This window comes from Mesoplodon densirostris, chromosome 1, assembly GCF_025265405.1.
Source record: "Mesoplodon densirostris isolate mMesDen1 chromosome 1, mMesDen1 primary haplotype, whole genome shotgun sequence".
In the NCBI taxonomy this organism is placed as follows: domain Eukaryota; kingdom Metazoa; phylum Chordata; class Mammalia; order Artiodactyla; family Ziphiidae; genus Mesoplodon; species Mesoplodon densirostris.
The window spans coordinates 221,884,883-221,909,488 of record NC_082661.1 but is presented as its reverse complement, the minus strand read 5'-3'; the positions used below and the strand labels follow the sequence as shown (position 1 = coordinate 221,909,488).

Genomic DNA, 24,606 nt, shown 5'->3' with positions numbered 1-24,606 from the left:
TTTCAAGCCGTAAATGAGGGCTTGATGGGAGTTGGTACAATGAAGTAGAAAAAGTCAAAGTCTGGCTTCCAAGAGCACTGGGAGACCTCCTGGGATGGGTTCCCAGTGTATAGCCTGCTGTTGGCCGAGAGGAGTTCAATGTACTGAAGAATACACCCAGCCCCAGGTGGTGAGTGACTGCCATGTGGATCCCTTGGCTGAATGGGCATCCCTGAGATGCATGAGAACCTCAATGTGCTGACAAGGGGAAAAGCTGCTAGTGACCCAGAAACTGCAAGGTAGGAAGTCATGAGCATAAGATGGTAGAGTTTGGGGAAGAGAAGCCCGTGGCACAGACTGTGCTCTATGGAAGAAAGTGTGAATAAGCTGCACAAGCTCTCTACTTAATAGGGCATCTGATGATGAGGAAAGGGAGCAACACATTGGAGCAGGCTTAGGAGAACCAGAGAGCTTTTGGCTACAAGTTTGTTAGTGATTTTTCTGGTGTCATAAGTGATAGGTCACCAAAGCCCTATCCCTGGTCCTGAGAATGATGGTGTAAACCCAAAGACTTCTGTAGATAATCAAAAGCAAAAACCCATACTCACCACATGGCTTAGTCTGCTCAGGCTACTCTAACAAGTTGCCATAGACCGAGTGGCTTAAACAACAAACATGTATTTCTAACAGTTCTGGAGGCTGGGAAGTCTAAAGATCAAGTAGCAAGCAAACTTGGTATCTGGTGAGGACTGGGTGTCCCTTGCTGTGTCCTCACATAGGAGAAGCAGAGGGAGAGAGAGAGACAGAAAGAGAGACAGAGAGAGAGAAAGGTCTTTTGTGTCTCTTCTTATAAAGACACTGATCTTATCATGAGGGTTCCACCCTCCTGAACTGTGAAGGGTAATTTTATGTGTCAACTTGATTGGGTTAAGGGATGCCTGAATGGCTGGTAAACATATTTTCTGGCCTGTCTGTGAGGATGTTTCTGGAAGAGATTACTGTTTGAATTGGTAGAGAGAGTAAAGAAGATAGCCTTCCCCCATGTGGGTGGGCGCCATCCAGTCCATTGAGGGCCTGAATATAATAGAAAGGCAGAGAAAAGGAAAATTCACTCTCTGCCTGAGCTGGGACATCCATCTTCTCTTCTCAGACATTGATACTCCTGATACTCAGGCCTTTGGACTCAGACTGAATTACACCACTGGCTCACGTGATTGTTTAGACGACAGATCATGGGACTTCTTGCCTTCCACAGTCTCATGAACCGATTCCTATAATAAGTCTCTCTCGCTCTCTTTCTGTAAGTACATAAATTTATTTATTTTTTTCTCTTTCTTTGGAGAACCCTAATACGTGACCCAATTACCTCCCAAAGGACGCACCTTCTATTACCATCCCACTGGGGGTTAGGGTTTCTGCATGTGAATTTTGAAGGGACACAAACATGTAGTCCATGATAGCACGTTAGGCTTGCCCAGAATAGCCTCTCCGAGGAAGCAGAGAGAACTGGCGATGAGGCCACACAGGTGCACTCGTGGAGTTCTGATGAACAGGTGGCTAAGGGCAGCATGGCCCTGGGTTGCTACCCATGAGGAGGATAGAAATGAGGAGTAGTTGGGTGACATATTTTGACCTCCACATAAATAAAGCCCCAGTGCCAGGGATTTTGTATAAGGCACTGTAGCAGGTGAAGCACTCATCTCCAATTGGCTGAGCCCCCACAATGCCTGCCTGGTTCTTCCCAGGCCACCTAGGAAGAGACGACAACCTCTAGAAATGCATCCACATGTCTCTCCCTTCCTGTGCTTTTCCCCTGGAAGGGCCATATACGTCCTCTTTCACTGCCTGCTGTGTCTCTTCATCTCTGACATGGTCTGAAACTGAAAGTGGACTTAGATATGCTGGCAGCATTAGATCTTTAGCAATTCCAGCCCACTTTTATACTTCTCTTGCCATGCTTCGCCGGCAAACCACATCTCCTCCCACTCTCAGAGTTCTGTTCAATCTGCTTCATCTCCAGTGGAACCCTTCCAGGTGGACTCCATCTTGCTTAACACCTGTCAGTCACTTCACTGTCTTCTTAGCACTCGTGTTTAAATATAGCTTGTTTATGTTCCTAACTGTGCTTTTGCCTTGATTTTCCTTTTGCTGTGTTCTTATGCATTCGGTGGATGTTTGCCTTTCCCCCTTCTAACAACAGGGACAACAGTGACAATAAGAACAACACTGTCGTTTGTTGAGGTCTAACTATGTGACTGTTCTGTGTTACACACTTTAGAAACAAACGTTATCTTGTAGAAACCTCACGATGATCCTCTGAATTAGATACTACATTTTTTCTTTGAAAAGTAATACATTAATGCATGCACATTGTGAAATATTTAAAGAAACAGAATTGTTTATAATAAAATGGAAAGCATTCCTCCCATTCTCTTCCCCATGGTGACTGTGGATAACCGTGGAATGTGTTTCCTTCCAGGTCTGGTGTGTGACTGTGTGTCTGTGTGTACATATGTGCACAGAGAACTGGCACGCAGATTTTTAATATAAATGGGATTGATCAGAGAACAAATATAATTTCGTGTTTTTCCTTTTCACTGAACGATATATCTTAGAATTAGTGTGAGGAAGGAATAACTGCCCCCATGTGTTAGGCAAGGAAACAGACCCTTGGAGAGATTAAACAACTTTATCTTATTAGGTAGTAGTTTCCATTACATGATAGGTTCATTGAAGGCAGTATAATCTTTCTGTTTTATATTCAGTTCCAGTGCCTTATACTCCAGTTTTTATAGCTGCCTTATTCCAGAAGTTCTTTTCTTCCTTCTACTCCTATTCGTAAAGCTGAACCCTGTTTCCTTCTGTGTGCCTGGGTGTCCGTACCCTACCTGCTACCTATAACTTGGGTCATGCTTTAATTTTGCTATGCCTCATCTAGGTAGTGCGTCCCCCACCTGAAGGAATTCTAGCATCTTCCATCTGCTGACAGACTTCTTGATGCTGCCTGCCTGCCTATGAAATTTTCCCTGCTGCAGAATTTGTTGACATCACTCTTTTTTTTTTTCCTGTTGCGGAGCACAGGCTCCGGACGCGCAGGCTCAGCGGCCACAGCTCATGGGCCCAGCTGCTCCACGGCATGTGGGATCCTCCGGACTGGGGCACAAACCCGTGTCCCCTGCATCGGCAGGCGGACTCCCAACCACTGCGCCACCAGGGAAGCCCGACACCACTCTTTTAAAACTTGACAGTTGACTCACAGGTGCTCTCATTTCATCGTCTTTCCTGCCGTCTCCTCTGCTGTGCTAGTTGGGCTGGGTTTTCTCTCGGTACTTGCAGTCCTCCTTCCCTCATGACTCTTCTGTGATCTTATATCTAGTTTTCAAGTGGATAATGTAGTGATTCACTATTTTAAACATTATGAAATGATCACCACAATAACTCTGTTTACCGTCTGTCACCATACAAATTTATTACAATATTAGACTCTATTCCCTATGCGGTACGTTACATCCCTATGACTTATTTACTTTATAACCGGAAGTTTGTACCTCTTAATCCTGTCGCCTATTTTGCCCATCCCCCCTTTCTTCTAGCAACCACCTGTTTCTACTCTGTATCTATGTTTCTGTTTTGTTCTATTTGTTCATTTATTTTGTTTTTTAGATTCCATATATAAATAAAATCATGCAGTATTTGTCTTTATCTCTCATTTATTTCACTTAATGTAATGCCTTCTGGGTCTATCCACATTGTTGCAAATAGGAAGATTTCATTCGTTTTTTATGGCTGAGTAATATTCCATTGTATTCATATACCACATCGTCTTTATCCATTCATCTATTGATGGACACTTAGTTTGCTTCCATATCTTGGTTATTGTAAATAATATTGCAATGAACATTAGGGTGCATACATCTTTTGAATTAGTGCTTTTGTTTTCTTCAGATAAGTACACAGAAATGGAATTGCTGGATCATATGGTAGTTCTATTTTTAGTTTTTTGAGGGACCTTCATACCGTTTTCCACAGTGGTTTTACCAATTTACATTCCCAGCAACAATACACAAGGGTTCTCTTTGCTCCAAATCCTCGCCAGCATTTGTTATTTCTTGTTTTTTTGATAATCACCATTCTGTCGGGTGTGAGGTGATATCTTATTGTGGTTTTGATTTGCATTTTCCTGATGATTAGTGATGTTGAGCATCTTTTCATGTGCCCGTTGACCATCTGTATGCCTTCTTTGTAAATATGTCTATTCAGGTTCCCTGCCCATTTTTCAATCTGTTTTTTCTTATATTAAGTTGTATAAGTTCTTTATATATTTTGGATATTAACCACTTATTCAATATCTGACTTGCAAATATCTCCTTTCATTCAGTATGTTGCCTTTTCATTTTGTAGATTATTTCCTTTGCTATGCAAACCTTTTTAGTTTAATGTAGTTCTGCTTGTTGTTGCATTTACTGGATCTTTCTGCATCTTACCAGGGAGAGTCAATGAAACTCAACGGCTAAGCTTTGTATTAATTCCTCAAAAGTTCTTAAAGAGCTTTTTCAACCAAATGTCAAGGGGTTGTAGTTGTCCAGTTATGCCATCAGAATATCAACCAAGATCGTACATGAATAGATAATGACACTTACATCATTACTGATACCCGACTAACAGCAGCAATAAGATACCATTGCTTCTTTAAGACTCATCCTTATTTTAGAAGTGCTAAAAAGTGGAAAATGTGTCTTAGTGCAAATGAAATATAGACATATTAGTTCAGTTAATGTAACTCAGTGAATTAAAAGTGAATATCAAACAATTTTTGCATGATGAAAGTCATATGTTTGAGGCAGCCCTATTACATAGAAAAATTAATGAATATGTATTATGAGATGTGGTCCAGGTTTTGCCATTAAATCACTTGTGATATTTTTATTTTACCTATCTGAATTTTAGTTTCGTTGTTTGAAGAGTGAGAGCGTTGACCTAAATGACCTCTAGAGGTTTTCCAACACTAATAGTCAAGGCATCTGAAAGCAATGAGATTGAAGTTTGAAATCATGAGCTCAGGTTTTGTCCAAGAGAAAAATCCCTCAGACTACAACTCTGGCTTAGAAATTTGAGTTCGTCTGATGAAAGCTGGAATAAGCCATAAGTGGCAAAGGCTGGACTCATGGGGGATTATATATAATCCTTATCTATTGGAGGAGAAATTGTCCATATGCAAACTTTCCTGGTGGAAGTGGGGGGAAGGAGAAGTAATCAAGAAGATGAACTTGAGAGTTTGTTTGAACGGAGAGAGTAGACTCTTGGAGATCTCAATTATTTCTCCTGAATATTGATAAAGAACCAGAGGCATTCTGCTGAAAGAAAATTAGATTGCAAAATGGTTAATCCTCCCCAAATGGAAATCTGGTAAAGAATTTATGAGTGGAGCCTGAAATATACACAGCAGAGCCAAGTGACTCAGTCAATTTAGAAAAGATCACATTTTAATTAAATTCAATGGGAGAGAGAGAAGAGGCAAAATGTTATCTTGCTTTTCAAAGATACATATAACTACTATAAATATGATAGGTAAGTAATGTTGTTTGCTTTTTGATCCTGCAGTCAAACCATGCAATGCAAACATAAGGGTATTTCTTTTTCATGATCATCACCCTTTTGCCCCTTTCCTTTGTAGTTAGTCCTCAAAATGCAAACACCGTTTCTTAAATTGAGTAAATTACATGCAAAGACGCATGCGCTTTAAAAAAATGAAGTGCAAGTACTAAGAGGATTTAATGTTTTGTTAACTTTTACTTTCACATTAAACAAACAAACAATTGCCGTGGTTGAGTGGAACTGTGCCTTGGGTAAGAACACCTTTGCACCCTCTAGAGTTACATACTGGGACCATCCTATTTGAATCCACAAATTAGGGATTTTTTTTGTTTGTTTTTTTACATCTTTATTGGAATATAATTGCTTTACAGTGTTGTGTTAGTTTCTGCTATATAACAAAGTGAATCAGCTATACATATACATATATCCCCATATCCCCTCCCTCTTGCGTCTCCCTCCCACCCTCCCTATCCCACCCCTCCAGGTGGTCACAAAGCACCAAGCTGATCTGTGCTATGCAGCTTCTTCCCACTAGCTATCTATTTTACATTTGTTAGTGTATATTTGTCAATGCTACATAGTCTATTTCATCAGACCTAAGGAAAAACGTAGATGGTCTGATGGGATATTACAATCCTTGTGAAATTTTCAAGTTTTTTAAAAAAGACTGTTGATCGATCTCCCTAAGTTTCAGTCTTCTAGGTGAGAATTTTTAATTACTGCACTTTGTTACATGCAGAATCAGAAATCTTAACACCTAGTACCTTTAGCAACTTAATGAGAAAAAAGAAATGGAAGAAACATGGGTCTCAAATTTAGATAAAACTGGGTTCAGTCTGTGGACCAGTCACAGATAGTATGACCTCAGTTAGGTACTTAACTCTCTGAATCTTGGTTTACTCACCAATAGAATGAGTGGTAACTAGCCCAGACTGGTGGTATGGCTTAATGATCATAGATGAGAAATCCTAAGCACATAGCAAACCTTCGATAAGTGGTAGCTACTATAATAAACAAATGCATTCAGAATATTTGGACCCAACATATGAATAAGGGAGAGAGAAAAGGGAAGTGGACAAATAGGTCTTGATTCCCAGGCATCGAGATAAGCAGTAGTTATATAAATTTCTAATCATAAAATGCTAAGAAGTAAATATCTTAATTTTTCTCTGAACATCATAAGCATATTCAACTGTCATATATGAAAGGGCACACATTATGTCAAAATACTCACTGAGTAATTTTTAAAACTTTAATAATTTGGCATCATGTGGTCTGGCACAGACGCACAGCCAAAAGCCATCTTGTCTGAGGCAAAAACTGGTTTGTAGAGGTAGATAGTACTGTCTTCAAACAGGAGTCTTTTGCTCCCTTTTAGTGAAGCTACCTCAAGTCAGAGAGCTTAATTTTCCTTTGAGGTTTATACATAGAGGAAGAGAAAGTTCCTTTTGACATCAGTGCTTAGTCTCAGACTTTGGACAGTATCTGCAATTCATAATAAAATATTTCTTTTCTGCTATTGAATTTCGAAACACCAACACTAATGAATCTGATATTCAAACTAGTTCTCAACAGAACAGAAATCTAGTGGCTTGAGAGTGTTAGAGAACCTGACCTTGCTATGTTTCTCTCCCTTTGCTTTGTGGCAGGTTCTCTGGTATCAAGAGAAAACTGCATTTAAGGCAAATCCTTTCCCTCTTCCCCCTTTACCTCACTTGGGGTTCTCACTTAAGTTGTAAATGTCTCTGCTTTTAGGCTATTGAAGAGTTTTGAAAAATAAGCCATTAGCCAGCTACTTTGATTTGGTTCTCTTAATCAAAGATGTACAGGGACAGATTAGAAATAGTCAGATAAATGTTCTTCCTACCTGGGAGATGGGAGATGTAAGCAGTGCTCTGTGGAAGATTTATGCTGAATTGCTCTATGCCATCTTGCATTTGATTAACTTTTATCAACCGGAACAAAAAACCCTTTCCCAATGCATCATTTATATGAACTTTATAAATGAACCATCTTTCTTTTGCCAGCATAATTCACCATGATACAGCCATTTAAAAAGCCTCTGAGGGGTAAGCAGTTAACACAGGAGATGTTTATGTGAAATTTCTGCAACAACTTTATTTTGAAAAACCTGAGGGTACTAACTACTCTGTAATCTGAAACGATAGATGATTGATACCAAGTTTTAAGTGTTCCTGAGAACAGGTAGGAAAAGTAAATGGCTCCACCCTATAACCTTCTGGATGCCACAAATTGGTTTTGATCAGAGTAAACCAAGTCAATGACTGACAGACTTCGTCATTTGCTCAGATTATATTTCCTCAACCTGTTATTTCAAACCAATATGACAGTGACATTTGTAGATCTGAATGACGAAACTTAGTCAGTTGTTCTGAGTGCTCAATCAGGATGCTCAGAATCAATTATTAATTCCATCAAGAAAGACGCTTTTTAATAAATTAAAAAGCTCCTTTCTGGTGAATGTGAAAAAATGTTAGGTCTCTCAGGAACACAAATATGTATTGACTCCTGTTGTCATTTTACTTCACTAGTTATGTCTTCTTAATGAAAAATTACTGACATAGACATTTCTTTTGTAGTAAAAAAAAAAATTGTAACAGGAGAATTAAGGTAAAGAACTTTTGAAAATATTCTAAGTAGAGATGGTTTCCAAAACAGTTTTGTCTGTCCCCAAATGACTGGTATTTTCCATCTCCTTGACACTTCTGTGATCACAAATTCTTTTCAAATGCGTATGTAAAAGAAAGTTTGGTGCACTGTGTCTTCCCCTTGCCGCTCCAGATCAACTGTCTGGTTTTTCTCTTCTTTACTCCATGACCCAAGAGGTAGCCTGTATGGACTCCTTTCCCCTGGGGCTTCTGCTGGGTTTGGCCAGAAGGAAACACTGACAAGATTGGAGATTGAGAGGAGAGAGAAGTTGAGTATGTATTCTCCTTATCTCTTCTTGGCAGGAGGTGGTTGTGTTCCTCCACCTCCCCAGATGTTGTTGTGTGGCTTTTCTTCGATGGCTATAGCTCTTGCTGCAGATGTTTTTTTTTTTTTTTAGCCCCATAGTCCTAGGAGTGCTATGGGATTCCCACAGTTGCAGTCATCACATCCTGTTGGTTTTCTTAACCCTGTCTACACCTCTGTAAATATCCTCTTTATTAGAATCTCTGTAATCAAACTCTTTTAGTTCTCTAAAACTCTTTTAGTTCTAGCTGCTTCCTGTTGGGACCCTGACATGTACTCAGCATCTTACCCAGGTAGATGTGCAGCCCACTAGTACACGGCACAGACATAATTAGAGTGAAAAGAGTATTTCTGTAGAGTGAGAAATCACTCACAGTGGAAATTCGTATCACGATTCTTTCCCAGCTCTGCCAATAACCAGCTGTGTTACTTTGGTCCCTTAATTTTCATAAGTCTCACTTTGTTTGTAAACCAAGGAAGTAGACTAGTTGATTGTTCAACCTTCAGTTATCTAAATTTGAATAGAGATGTTGCAAAATGAATCTTTCTCTTTAACTCCATAGAAAGCAGGGATTATTGTACACTTTATAATGTTTAGTTTGAAACTTAATTACATGGACACTAAAGACTTGATGAAGAATATTATTATTCTGACCTGTCCTAGATCATGCTTATAAGTTATTACTTAGAATCTGCAACCTGGAAAGAAGTAAGCCTTTAGTTTTTTCACCTGCTGAACTCTTGTGGACTTGTTGATGAGCCTGTTTGATTGAGAAAAGTGGAATTAAATTACATTTCTACAGAACTGAAAATATATGTGAGAAAAGATGGCAAGGATAGAATAACAGGGACTTGATTTACCCTCACACCACATGCAACTAAAATAAACCTGACAAGCTGTACTAAAGAACGGTTTTACAGGCATTGGACATCAGCAACAAAAGGAGAGTGACTCCTGAGTGACAAGAAACAAATGGAGTGAACACTGTGTTTCCTCCACCCAATTAATTTGAGTAACTTTCTGGGTCACAGCACAGGGAGGGGACCTCGGGCAGAGCCATCAGTCTTCCAAAGTTGAGGAGATAGAACTGGAAACAAAGGAGGCCAAAAATAGCTAGAACTTGCAGGAATACCAGAAAAAAAGAGCTACACAGGAAGATAACTCTGGAAATCTGGAGACTTGTTTTAGTAGTGGGATAAAATTAGCCAAAATTTTGTAAAATTTACAGTATCCCATAGATACTATTGAACTTTGTTCTGGGATGCTATTAAGTTACTTGGAAATAGCTTTATCCTTTCAAGTCTTGCTTTTAAGCTCGTAAGCTGTGTTAGGCAAAGGTTTAAAGCAAGACTCTGAAGGATAAAACTGGCCGGTATATTTGTAACTTAACTGCATCCCAGAATGAAGCTCAAGGATATCTGTGGGAATACAAATATATCAACCACCTGAAAAGGTAAAATTAATAATGTCTGATATCTAATAAAATTCTTCCAGATACACAAAGAAGTAGGCAAACAGAACTCATAAAGAGGAGGAAAATTAATAGTAATTGACCCAGAAATGACACACATGATGGAATTAGTAGAAAAAAATTAAAACTGTTATTATAACTATATTACGTATGTTCAAGAAGTTAGGAGAAAGATTAAACCTGTTAAATAAAGGAATGGAAGATATAAAACATTCCCAAATCAAATATTAGAGATGAAAACTTCAGATAGATGAAACTATGGCTGAGTTGAAAAATACAGTTGATCCTTGTTATTTTGGTAGTTAGGATCTATAAAGTTGTTATGAATACTGAACAATTGCTCCTGAGGGAAACATGGGATTAGATTCCTGTCAGCCTCTGGTGATAAAATTTTCATCAGCAATTACTATATAATCTTACTTTATATGTGTTTCTGTTTAAAGACACCTTATTTAATATCAATTGTTGATCCATTGGCATTGAACTCGAGGCCAACAGCACCATACCTCATGCCTGAACAAAATCAATCTAACATATATTTTCTCTGTAAGTCACATCACAACCTTCTTGTGCTTAGATATGCCAGACAGCAATTCAGCACTATGCTTCGGGGCCATTTTGAGCAATGAAATCACCAACAAAAAGTGCAAAAATGCAAAAAGTGTGACACTAAATATACTGAAAAAAGGACACATGTTTACAATGTGAGTTGAAACAAGAAAGCAGAGCGTTTCCTCATTTGACCTCAGCTGGGAATATGTGTGTCGGGAAACAGATTTTTTTGCTGCTCTGCTCATGTCCAAGTGAGTATTGATTTTTAGGTTACAAATAGTATATTAGTAAGTAGGTGAGTTTTCAAATACAGAATCCACTAAAAATGAGGATTGACCATACCCTGATGGCATTCATGGAAGATTAGGCATTACTGAGGAAAAGATTAGTGAACTTGAAGAAATAGAAATAGAAACCGTCCAAAATAGAGCACTAAAAAATAAGATGAACAACTTCAAGTAGAATAATATACATGTAACTGGAATTCCCAAAGGTGGGGAGCAGAAAAAGTATTTGAGAAAATAATGGCTGCAAACGTCCATATTTGATGAAAACTATAAGCCCACAAGTACACGAAGCTAAAAAAACAAAAGCAAAAAACCCACACACTTCAACCTTCCCCCCCAAAAAATCCCCAAACAAGCAAAGAAATATGGATAAAAGCCACCAACGCACATCATAATTAAATTGCTCAAAACTGATGATAAAGACAAAATCTTAAAAGCAGTCAGAGGAGTGGGGGATTGGATTAAATCCAACAGAGGAAGAAAAACAAGCATCACAGCAGATTTCTCATCAGAAACAATTCAAATCAGAAGACAATGAAGCAAGATCTTCAAAGTAATGAAAGAAAAGAACTATGAACCTAGAATTCTGTACCCAGGGAAAATCTGTCTTAAAACTTAAGATGAAATAAAAACATTTTAGATATACAAATGCTGAATGAATTCACAGTGCATTAATAGCAAAGTAGATTTCAGAGAAGATGATGTAACTAGTGATAAAGAAGCTCATTTCATAATGACAAAGGAGTCAATTTATCAAGAAGACCTAAAGCTTTCAAGTGTTTATGCATCTAATAAAAGAGTTTTTAAAATCCATTAAGTATAATTTGTTAGAATTGCAGATAGAAATAATAGACATATCCACAATGATAATCAGAGATTTCTATATCCCTGTCCCAATAATTGATAGAATTAAGTAGAGATTAAATCAGTAAGGATATAGGAGGCTTGAACAACACTGTCAACCTACTTAACTTAATTGACATCTATAGAACACTCAACAATGATAGAATATGCATTCCTTTTCAAGTGTACAGGGAATATTTACCAAGATAGATAATATTTGGGTCATAAAACAAGTCTCAGAAAAGTTTCATGGCCATGTGTTTTGTTATCCCCTTTTCCTGAACATCTCCTGCAGTCCAATAAGATTTTCGTTCTTCTTAAAACCCATTTAATAAATATGAACACAACTAATGCACAGCCAGGTTGCCATCTTTGCCCATTGAAAATAGGCCCTACCCTGTTTTTGCCAAGGGAACAGGCTCAAGTCATTGACATTTCTTAAACCAGCAGAAGAGGTTTCCTGTTGGAGGTTAGATTTCCATTCTGCCTACAGGAAAAATGCAGCCACACTTCCAGTCAAGAGCATGAGCATCCAAAATGGAACATGAAGCAGAGGCCTCCACTGGAAAGAATAGTCAGAAGTCATCACAATGTTTGGATTTCAGACTTTCATCAGTAAAAATTTTTAAGCTTTTGCCCATAATATATGTATATTTATACATTATGTGCAAGCACTAGTTTATACATTATAAAACATATTAAAATGCATTTCAAAAATAAAGATAGAATAAACATTAATTTTAAAATAATCTATTTTATTAATGGTGCCAAAAGCAATGTTTTGAAAGCAATGTGAATGAATATCCTTCACTATTAAAAAGAAAAGTCTCAGTTTAACCCATGGTGATATATGATTGTGATTATTTGCTTTAGTTTATTTAAAATTTATTGAAATAAATTTTACTTTATTTCAATAATTATTCCAATGATTTTCATAGCTAAAAATATTACTGAGGAAAAAACCCATAAATACAAATGGCAGGGATGCATATTGACTGTGCTTACTAAACAATAGCTTCCACTCAAAATGTTGTGTCTTTGTTTTGTTTTTGCAAAACTTTGCTGTTTCAAATTTCTATCTCCCAGATGTAAATCAGTTGTTTCTGCAAATTAATTGGAAAAGGTGTTTCATTTAAATTTTTTCTAACAAAAGGGTTAAAAATCTTTCAAAATTTCATTTGGAAGGTTCTGTGAAATTTTTAAAGAAGGTAGATGGGTTTTTTTTATGTAACTCTATTTTCAGCAAAAGAAATAATGAGGGAAATAATTTCAAATATCCATTACAAATGTTCTCTTCATAGCTCAGTTTTCTTTCATAAAACAATTACTTTTGCATTCATTGTAAAGATGTCACCTTTACCTGTAAAGGACAGTTTACACAGGTTTGTTTTAGATTATTTGCATTATATCAACAACCTCTCTGTGTCACAAAAGGGAAGCAAAATTGGAATACTTTTTTCCTTTCTAGAGACAAAAAAATCTGTAAGTTGTGTTAAACTTCTGCAACTCTGTGTGCTTTGTCACATGATAAAAAGTAAATCTCTCTGTGGAACAAAGGATTTTCATAATCATTACACATCTCATTACATCTATTGTAAAGATAGCTTTTTATTTAAAGGATTCATTGAAAAAGAAAAAACTTAACCCAATGAATGAGACTGAGACACTTTGTACATTTTTGGCTTCATTTCTTTATTGCAGTGGCTGGTCCATGAATGATGCAGTGACTGAATTACAGATGTCTGGCTATTTCTGTGACCTTCTTCCAGAATTCTTTTTAGAATCCCAAAGTGGCCACTGTATCAGAGGTTAGCTTATACAGCAGTTTTTTGTCCCATAGATTATGATGATAGAAAAATAAGTCACTTACTATCCATAAAATATCTTCTGCAGTATATCTGTCCTTTAATGGCTCACAAATTGTAGTTTTACGTGTATTTTATCATTGGAAGAGAATCTAGCAAATACCATAAGCTGAGAATAGTAGAAACATCAGTAGTTTGACCCAGCTGTCTAACAACTGCTTAACTGGTTCTAATACTTGTTTTTTAAGATCTTTATGTTTCTCTGTATCTTTAAACAGCATTTGCTAACAGTGGAATGGATGTTGATTTATCATTATATTGATTTATTTACATTGTTTTGGTCATTTTTGCCACAGCAGAATATGGAGATTATCATGCTTTGATAATATGCATGAAACCCCAAAAGGATATACTTAAAGATTTATCATTATGGTTAATGAATATTTATCAATTACTAGGTTGAGTATTGCATTGCTAAAAAATTGTAGAGATATGTTACATGTTAGGGAAGTTTGAACTATTAGTGTTTACTTCAGTCAACTGTAACTTTACAAGAATCTTTTTAAAGCACTCGTCTACCATGTGAGGGTTAGCTGAGTTTAAACTAGGCACGATCTGTAAATACATTTGTCTGAGCACTCACTACTGGACGGGAGAGAGCACAACTGGCATGCTCATCCCCTAACACTGCTGCTCTTTGAACTGTCCTCTGGGTGGAGCGAGGTCTCTGTGCCACCAATAACATATTATTCTAGAAATAAAACTAAACACAAGTATCCCCCGCTTTTTGAAATTTTGCTTTACTCCACTTTGCTTTCATGAAAACCCCACAGTTGTACCTACTGTCATTAACTGAAAGAAATCCGGAGAATTTTCACTTTAAAGAGAAGAGGCGAAAAGCGAAAATAGCACTAAGCGTTGGTTTTGCAGGAGCACCTCGTACCCCAAGCAGCAAGAATGGTTGTCTCCTTCCCCGGGAACTACACTCAGCATCTCAGCATCAAACCGCCATAGCTTGGAACTAGGTCTGTGAGCATCTGTGCTTCATCTTGATTTATTTTGTGCATCCGTTAGCAAGATGTGTCCTAAGGCAATTGCTTCTTTGCTTTACGACAATTCGGCTTACATAGGTTTCATAGGAATGCTCTATTTTCAGATATTGGGGGAAGGTTGTTTAAATAAAGGTCCTAATAATTTCTTTTCGTACTTTAAGGTACATTTTGTGTACCACATTGGCTGTGTATGCATCACTTTTGAGACCATTTTTACAGAGCAATCTGTGTGTGAGTTAAGACCAGAGTAAAAAGCCAGGATTCCTGGCCTTTGAAATGAATGACTGCGCCTTCAATGTTAAAGCACAGAGAAATGGTGCACTCTGACAAGTAAGAAAAATATTGAGATAATGAAGGGCAATTTGTGTATCTGTAGTAAACAATGGATTATAAAAACTTCTAGAAGCTACCTGGTTTTCACTTAGCTTCATTCATTTATTTCTGAGATCACTGAGTTGAAACTTTAGGGGAAGAGAATTTAGGAAAAGTTGGGAAAACTGCTGAGCTGTTTATATATTACCTGTACTGGGAAAAATTATTTAATTAAAGAAGCTATTTGCACACCAATAATTAAAAAGCAGTACTGCTTTAAAATGTCAAACTACTCCTCCTAAGAGAATATTAACATTGCTTCGATAAGAGTCTAATAAGCATAAAATAATAATGAAATGGATTGGGAGGAGGAACAGTGTCCTGTTTTATATTTACTAAAAGGTTGAGGTCTTTGAGGAATTTTATCAAACACAATATTCAGCTTCATCTCGCTGACTGCGAGATGTATATCAGAAGGTCGATACAATTTAAAAATGATGGACATATACCAAAAATATCTTGAACTGTAAGAATCTGCATACAAAGATACACCTCATGTGCTTCAACTGCTTGTCACTGAATTACAGTTTGATTTAATTAATATTAAGTGATATCTGTTTTGAAATAGAGAGAGCAAAACATGAGAAAGCCAGTATGTGGCCCTCTTTAGCTCCCATGTAATAAACATTTGGGTCAAATAATCCAAGGCAGCTGCAGATCATCCTTCTCCATTAGGAAGTTAAATTGTGAACTATGACATTGTGGTGGATGGAGACCAAAAATTTGTATTCTAACATCATTGCACTCCTAAGGCTCTAAATAATGCTTTTAAAAGAGTAGTTTTTTTTTTAAAAGGAGGAGACAATTTTGTCTGAAATACTGTGACAGACAGATTGATTTTCTCGTCCTGTATCAGACTCTTCTGATGCCACCATCCATGGTTGCAATGCCATTTCCCCCCGTACATCATTATCCATGCTATTTTTTACTGGGTTTTCAGTTTCACCATAGTGAATCTAAATGTGGAATTTTTTTTTTTTTTTTTTTAATTTTTTTTTTTTTTTTTTTTTTTTGCGGTACGCGGGCCTCTCACTGTTGTGGCCTCTCCCGTTGCGGAGCACAGGCTCCGGACGCGCAGGCTCAGCGGCCATGGCTCACGGGCCCAGCCGCTCCGCGGCATATGGGATCCTCCCAGACCGGGGCACGAACCCGTATCCCCTGCATCGGCAGGCGGACTCTCAACCACTGCGCCACCAGGGAGGCCCGGAATTTTGTTTTTAATTCTGCTTGGGACTTGATGGGTACTTCGGTCTTACAATATAAAAAAAAAAATATCTTTTTGGACATTGTTTATCCCCCATTTTCTCTGTTACTTTCTCTGGAATGTTAACTAGATGTATGTTGGAACTTCTTTTTCTATTCTCCTTGTCTGTTAACTTCTTTTTAATATTTTCTATCTCTTTATCATTCTGTGCTGCATTCAAAAAAATTTATTCTAAGTAATTTCTACCAGTCTGTCTTCTAATTCACTAATTCTTGCTGTATCTAGTAAGCTATTTAGCCTAAGTATGAGTTGTTCTTCTTAATTTTGATTTTCATATTTTTATTTCAAGAATACTTAACTAAACCCTGTCTGTTGTTTTCCATATTATCTTATTCTTGCCATAGATCTCTGTTATTGTTGTTATCTATTTGACCACTTTAAGCATACTTATTTTAATATCTCTTCCATATTTTTCTGTTATTTGTTGTTTCTGTGTTATGAATTCTCCAGTGTATTACATTTGTGACTATGCTTTCTGGCAATTTGTTTCTTCACTTTTTTTAGTAAGTTCAACTTGTGAATGCATCTTTTAAGAAATCATTCCCATGGAAGTCCTGCATGCTTTCATGTGAAGATACTTCTATGGGATTGTTTTATGGTTGACTCTGCCTGTGCTCTAAGAGTTTTGCCAGTACTGAATTAGTCCTGTGTTAATTTCTCAAATTGGAATTTCCTAGCTTTACACATTGAAGGACTGGGTTTCATATCTCTCTGTTCTCTTTTCCTACCCACTGTCTGTAGTAGTTGGCCTCTATGCCATATCCCTAGCACAGTGGCAGAGTTTTTGTAATCCATTTTTCAAGGATGGGTCAACTCTTCTTGGTTCATGATTTTATGTAAAGAGCTCAGAAACAGCACTTGACGTTAGGACCATGGCTGTAATTCCTGTATCCACATTCAGCCCTTTAGGCATATACCTGGTTCTGATACCCACATGGAGAAAAGGAGAAAAGTAGTGCTTACTTATTGCTCTGGTTTTGAGTTCTTTATTTCTAGCATTGAAAGTTTCCTTAAATTTGAAGGAAGGGTCATAACGTGAATACATTTTATTAATAGTTTACATAGTTCGTAATTGCATGATAAATGATGCTATTAGAAAATGTGTTAATAGAAAAGTATTCAAGAAACATAACTCCATTGCACTTCAAAACATCTTGACACGAAACACGTTATGACCCTTCTTTATCATCTTAAGATGACAACAAAGATATTGCAAATAAGGGTCTGAAATCTTAGCCCCACTGTTTCTTGTCTTCTTATAGCTTACGAGCTAATTTCCCGGCTCCTTCACCTCTTCCTCAAATAATCCATTCTGAGTAAATACTATGATATCTTATGGTATCTGATTTTGTGTGTGTGTGTGTGTGTGTTTGTGTGTGTGTGTGTGTGTGTAGGTGGTCATCATTTCCTGAAGAAACACATTCATTTTTTAATATCTTAATTTCTTCCTAAACAGAATGTAGATATGATTTTTGTTGGTGTGCTCCTGGTTCTTGAGGAAGAAACATAGTAGAATGGTGAGAACTTGAGGACCTGAGTTTCCTTGCCTCTGATTTATGAATCATAAAATCATGAACAAGATATTTAATCCCTACAGCCTCACTGCCCTTATCTATATAAAAGAGGTAATACCTCACAGAATTGTGATAAAACTGAATGAGTTTGTGCATGTGAATAACTTAGCACAAAGTCGATAACCCTTGTGATTATATGATCATGTTTCAATTCCACAAAGCCAGAAGATTTTGAGCAATGGAAGCATTCATAGAATGAGCCACTCTTCTTCCAGAGGAGTATCTTTTGTTCCATTGACAACCACAAAATCACTTTTCAGAGATTTTTCCCTAGCACTTATCTTTGAATCTGTGCTTCACAATCATCCAGCCTCCACTCCAAATTATAGAGTTAAACCCAGCCCCAATGGAATTATAATTCCTGTGTCATAATTGCTCAGCACTTTGATTGGTGGAAGGATCTTCTCTCCAATTCAATACTCAGCTCTACAGACTGATGTTTCTAGGGTTGGCTCTAAGCAAATTTAGTAAAACAAAGTTCAATAGAAATAGTGACCCTTTATTTATAACTCAGTATGTACTAACCACATGGTTTTATTCAATATTTCTCAATAATATTATGATATAGGATTTTTAAGTCCAATTTTACTTATAAAACTGTGGTTAAGTGAGTTTGAGTTAGGTACCCAGCGTCACATAAACTGTTCAGATCAAAATCAGATGTCAGACCTACATCTCACTGATGCCAAAGCCATGGCAGTTCACACTGGGCCAGTCTGTTTCCTCTCATTTGTGGCCTCCTTCTTTCTGATGGTAAATAAGATACTGAATACTCTTGAGCTTCTGTGTCCTCATTTTTAGATGAAGATAAAGGGCCAACCACTCTAGTTTTAAGGCTATGGTGAAAGTGAATATAGATGGAAATCTCTTATAGGAGATATGGTTGAAGCTCTTCAACCTAAAATCTATTAATGCAAAGAGAGGAGAACAATGGTTTTTAAATGTCCATTTTACATATTTGGTGACATTGCATACAGTTAACAACAGATTTGAGAAATACATTAACTCTCCCGTTCATAATTGCCATCTTATTCTAAGTACTTTGATAGAAAAAGGCAGGTTAATAATTGCTGGCCAATTTGCTGGCTCTTAAAACAGATGGCTGCATAATAGGCTCATGTAGCCTCAGAAAAGGACCAGCTCCCTGTCAAAAGCAGTAGGCTCACTTTACTTCAAGTAATAATGGAACTGAATGTGCTCAGTTAAATTGATACCAAGTGCAGAGAGCCTGGCGATTTTCTTTGTTTGGAATGAGTGAGACTTTGCTCAGTACTATGAATCGAATGCAATGCAACATGAAGCAGAATGCTGTCATCTCAATGGCTGTTTATGAGCTCTGTGTTTTCAATAGCCAAATAAACTCCAAATCTTACTTTCCCAACTAACTTTTCATTAAAGCCATTACACACTATTTTTACTGTATTTTCCTAAGCCACACGAGGCTTTTGTTTACCTGTATGGAACACAGAGAAGAGCAGAAGGAGAAATGAATACTGTGCAATAATCTTGATTTCTGAGAGAGGCATAGTGTTCCATAAGTGTCCCAGGCCCAGTTTGGCTAGGGTATCAGCCAAGTCATAAGAGGCTAGGATTAAGATGGGCTATACTATCTGAGGCAACCTGCCAAGGAGAGAAGCAGAATTCAGACCAAAATTTCTTACGCAGAGCTGAGAAACGAATCCCAGTGAGACCAATTACAGACATCAGGTCTAAATTGCCAGAGGTGGGATCAGACACAGAGGTGGGGCTCCACAGATCATGGAGCCAAGAGTTGAGGATCAAATGGGGACGCACTGAGATTAAGGGTAGGTCAGAAACATAAGGTCCAGGGCAATTTTCAAGAATACCCTTGGAACATTCATATATATCAACATGCCTCAGTCTGTGCATGCATATGAGATGTCAGTCTGGCTGAAAGAGAATCGGAATGCATGTATTGTTCATTCTCTTTTATAATAGCTGTATACAAGCAGCTGCTTATAAGATGTAGCTGAAAGAACATGTGGTATGAGGTGTCATCTTTCTTTAAGAAACCTTCCAGCACAACATAGCAACTCATCCTTTCCCCCTCCCACTGAGATCTTACAGCATAGTGTTAGATATGGCAGGGTTCCTCAAAAAGCATCCCCTGATGGACTAAAATACATATTCAGGTTAAGTAAAGCCCCTTGAAATAGGTTTAGCAGCAAAATATACATATATTTAGAATATGTAACTTAAAGGCAGTGTACTACAACATACAATGTTTATATATTTAACCCTCAAAGATTAATTTCTAATGGTAAGTCACTGGAGAGGGTCTAGAAGAATTGACTGATTGCAACACACCTTCTAAATTCCTAGTCTGCAGCTAACGCTGTTACTGTAGTAGTTAGGAAGACTGAAAATCAAGTGAATTTGGTCCTATCGATCTACCACACACTTGTTCTACTCTAATATATTGTCAAGGTTGATTCTTTAATGTGGAGAGCACCCTTGGAGAGAGAAGATATTGGTAAAATAAATCATGAATGTAAAAAAAAAAATCATTTGAAAGGTGACCCAAGTGGTTTCTTCGTAAATGGAAAGTAAATTTTGACCAGCCACTCTTTTCAGAAAAGCAGGCGGAATGGTAGTTCTTGAGCTTCATAATACTCTAAATTTGTGAAGGAATAGTTAAGTATTATAATTTATTATATTTTGTATCTGGGGCCATTAATGAGCAATTATGCTTCCTTGGACACTGTGAGTTTTTCTTTTATGCCTTTCCATTCATTTGTAAATATTGACTCATCCCACTCTAAGCTACAGAAACTAAAAACATCAACATGTTGACAAGATACTTTTTAGTGATGACTGTGGGTAGTCTGGATTTTCTCTTTTATCCTGTTTGGATTTCTCCAATTCTTTTTTTTCTTTTTATTGGGATGTAGTTGTTTGTTGTTTTAGTTTTTACTGTCCAGCGAAGTGAAGCAGAGTTCCCTGTGCTATACAGCAGGTTCTCATTAGTTATCTATTTTATACATATTAGTGTATATATTTTATCCCAATCCCCCAATTCATCCCACCCCCCTTTTCACCCCTTAGTGTCCATACATTTGTTCTCTACATCTGTGTCTCTATTTCTGGATTTCTCCAATTCTTTTAAGTGGACAAACATTACCATTATAACAAGAAAAAAGTAGATACTATAAAAATATTTGCCATTTGTAGCAACATGGATGGACTTGGAGGGCATTACACTAAGTGAAACATCAGACAGAGAAAGACAAATACTGTATGATATCACTTATATGTGGAATCGAAAAAATACAACCAACTAGTGAATATAACAAAAAAGAAGCAGACTTACAGATATAGAGAACAAACTAGTGGCTACCAGTGGGGAGAGAAGTGGGAGGGGCAATATGGGGAGGGGGAGTGGGAGGCACACACTATTGGGTGTAAGACAGGCTCAAGGATGTTTTGTACATGAGGACTAGTGCCAATATTTTGTAATAACTGGAAATGAAAAGTAACCCCTAAAAACTGTATAAAAATATTTTTAAAATAAAACAAATAAATTGAACTTAAAAAAAAACAAAAACAAATAATAGGAATAAAAAATATTACTTTGCAAGGGAAATGAGAAATAATTTAGAGTCTAGAGTAAAGTATCAGATAATCTTTCTCAGGCTATGATAACAACCTCAAAATCTCAGTGGCTTAATAAAAAGAAGTTTGTTTTTTTTTCTCATGTAAGGGAAACCGGGTAACTCTCTCGCATCACTATTACTCACATGTATCAATGTAGTATTTCAGCTTGCTTTACTCTAACAGCATCTTCATATTGACAGTTGCTTCTATGATTGCCAAGATAGAGGAAAATTGGAGAATTATATTTTAAATAATTCTACCTGTAAATGCACACATCACTTCTCTTAACATTTCACTGGCCAAATCAAGGAGATGGGGAAATACAATCCTTGCGTGGGTCTAGAAAGAGAGGGAAACTGGAAATGGGGAGAGGCACTAATTTCTACACAGACTGCTCTTCTCATCACCAAACGTTAGGCTCATTGTCTTTGCTGCATGTCAAACATGCCCACTCTTTCCCAAAGGTGACTAATTCAAAGACCCCCCCAAAATATCATTGACCTGAAAATTCAGGATCTTTTGGTGATGCTGTTTCTCCATTTGGCATGATGTGCAGTAGTCTTTATATCATGTCCAGATGTGGCAGCTCTTGATGTTCTGCTTCATACAGACATACAGTGGTGGAATAGGGACAGTAATTACGACAAGCATTTTCAATCTTAAAGAGGAAGAATGGGGGACCTATAGAAGTTCCTAGGCCATAGTAACATGGATCATCCTGAGAAGACATTCCAACAGCCCCCTATCCTGAGGACTTAGACAATTCTGCTCCCTAGGAAGGCTTCCTCAATCCATTCTTTCTTTTTTTTTTTTGTCATCCCTGGCTGTGCCCTCTGAGACGTTCTTTATTTTATTCTTCTTGGCTGTATCTATAAGGCCAGCAAGAGATACTGAAGAAGAATTTTGTCCTGGGTTTTAACTACTTCACTGCCTGAGCAAGTCACATTTGTGCTCCCCAATTCAAGGCATGGGGATGTGCAATCTTTTCCTGCATCTAAAAGAGAATTAGAAATGTGAATGAGAAGTACTCATTCTACCACAGATGATACTATATTTCATTAGAGAGGATTTTTATTTATGTCTGCGGCTCACATGGGTGCAAGAAACCTGGGGTCACTTCTGAAACAGATTTTCTGGGCTATACAGATGAGGTGGTAATAGGGCTGCCATCTTTTTTTTTTTTTTGAATAAATTTATTTATTTATTTTTGGCTGTGTTGGGTCTTTGTTGCTGCGCGCGGGCTTTCTCTAGTTGTGGTGAGCGGGGGCTACTCTTCGCTGCGGTGCACGGGCCTCTCATTGCAGTGGCCTCTCCTGTTGAGGAGCACAGGCTCTAAGGCACAAGGGCTTCAGTAGTTGTGGCTCGCGGGCTCTAGAGCGCAGGCTCATTAGTTGTGACACATGGGCCTAGTTGCTCCGTGGCATGTGGGATCTTCCTGGACCAGGGCTTGAACCTGTGTCCCCTGCATTAACAGACGGACTCCCAACCACTGTGCCACCAGGAAAGCCCTCTGGCTGCTGTCTTTTTGACAGTTGGTTAATTAATTCTACTTCGCCCTTAATCCTCAGATGCAACTCTTTGGTTTTCCAAAGCAATATAGGGGAGGTTTTCCAACGCCCTTATCTTCAGTGGGTCTTTGACTTCAATTTTTATCTCCCTCACCATTTGAGCTGTTGAAAGCACTTCTCAGCTATCTCTCCAGAATTGGCAAGTGCCACATGTGCAAAAGTAGACCAGATGTTACTACGTGTCTCTGGAGTCCATTTTCTACCACATCTTGCTCTGGAATATAGCCCATATTTTGCTAGTTTCCTAATGCTTTCAAGCCAATGGTTTTTATATTTTTTCCATGTTTTCTTGTTATTCTCAGAGACTGCAAGAAGCAGAAGCCACTTTGACCAACTCTTTGCCCCCCCCCATTTTTTCTATTTGATTGATGAGAGTCATTATTTGAGTGAACAGCTTTTAAATTTGTTTTCAGGGATGTTAGATGAAGGTTATAATGCACACTATGTTAGAATCTAGTTGTGATTTCTTAGGCATTGTAATTTGAATATAGGCAGCTGTCACCGAGTAGATGGTAGTGGTCCTTAATATAGTATAAGGCTGTGATTCATCTCTTTTCTAACGTTAAACCATGAGGACCAAGCAGATGTGGACATGAGGCAGGGAGACAGCACTGGGAAAGTCATGCCAAATAAGAACATCTAAGTAGGGACTAAGGAAAGAATCTCAAGATAGGCCTGGGCTTAGAATTTTATTAGTCCCAGTGGAGTTAGGGCTTTGAGATCAAGGAACTACCTAGGAGAAGAATGTCTTCCACTCCTAAGATCAAAGATAGAACCTCACCATCTTTTTTTTTTTTTAAGTCTTAGTTTATTAACTCTCTCATGAAAAATCTGCACAATCACCAAAGATACAGTCACTGCAGCGTCTTTATTCCTTCTGCTGCCCAATGTCCAGCTCAGTGCTAGACACTTCATTTCTTTTTGCCAGCACCAACAGTGTCCTTTGCAGTCCCCCTGACTTTCTTCATTCTGTTCTTGCATTCCTTTCGCTGTTTTCTTGAGGTATTTTTCTTCTCGTACAGGCCGTGTCTGGCAAGCCTGTGTTTGGGTTCCTTCTTCACATAATCCAAGGAATCGTAAATCATGCCAAAGCCAGTTGTCTTGCCACCACCAAAATGGGTTCTGAATCCAAACACAAAGATGACATCTGGTGTGGTCTGGTACATTTTGGCTAGTTTTTCCCGAATTTCTGTCTTAGGTCCTGTTGCCTTCCCAGGATGAAGGACATGGATGATCATTTGTTTCCGCTGAAGTATTCGGTTGGTCATGAACTTCCTGGTCCAGACAGTTACCGTGTTGTTCATGATGGCAGTTCATCTTCAAGCAGCCAGGAAGGAAAAGAGGACTGTTTTCCACCGGCCAGTCATATCAATGCTCATGGAAGGAACTCAGGAGGCCAAAGCTGGAAAGTGAATTGTCCAGATAAGCTTGGCCCTCTTAACAATTTTCTCCTTGAGAATGAGTTTTATTATAAATATTCCATAGAAACTCTTCTCCCCTGCTGCATCATCTTGTAGATTATGTTGCCTATTGTTTCACTTTTTTCCCCCATTCTTATTTTCTCCTTTCTCTCTTGAACTTGATGCTTCATATGCATACTTGCCAGGCCCAGTCTCACACAGGACTTGCACTTTGGCTACCCACTGTACCATACT

The 24,606-nt window shown here is 37.9% G+C and overlaps 1 protein-coding gene across 1 annotated transcript; it reads right to left on the bottom strand.

Moving 5' to 3' along the window:
* Nucleotides 1-23,756: 23,756 nt before the first annotated feature.
* LOC132487187 (small ribosomal subunit protein eS24-like) lies at nucleotides 23,757-24,255 on the bottom strand. Its single transcript, XM_060094955.1, has one exon. The coding sequence runs from the start codon at nucleotides 24,253-24,255 to the stop codon at nucleotides 23,863-23,865; it is 393 nt and encodes a 130-aa protein (XP_059950938.1). The 3' UTR covers nucleotides 23,757-23,862.
* Between the last annotated feature and the right edge of the window lie 351 nt (nucleotides 24,256-24,606).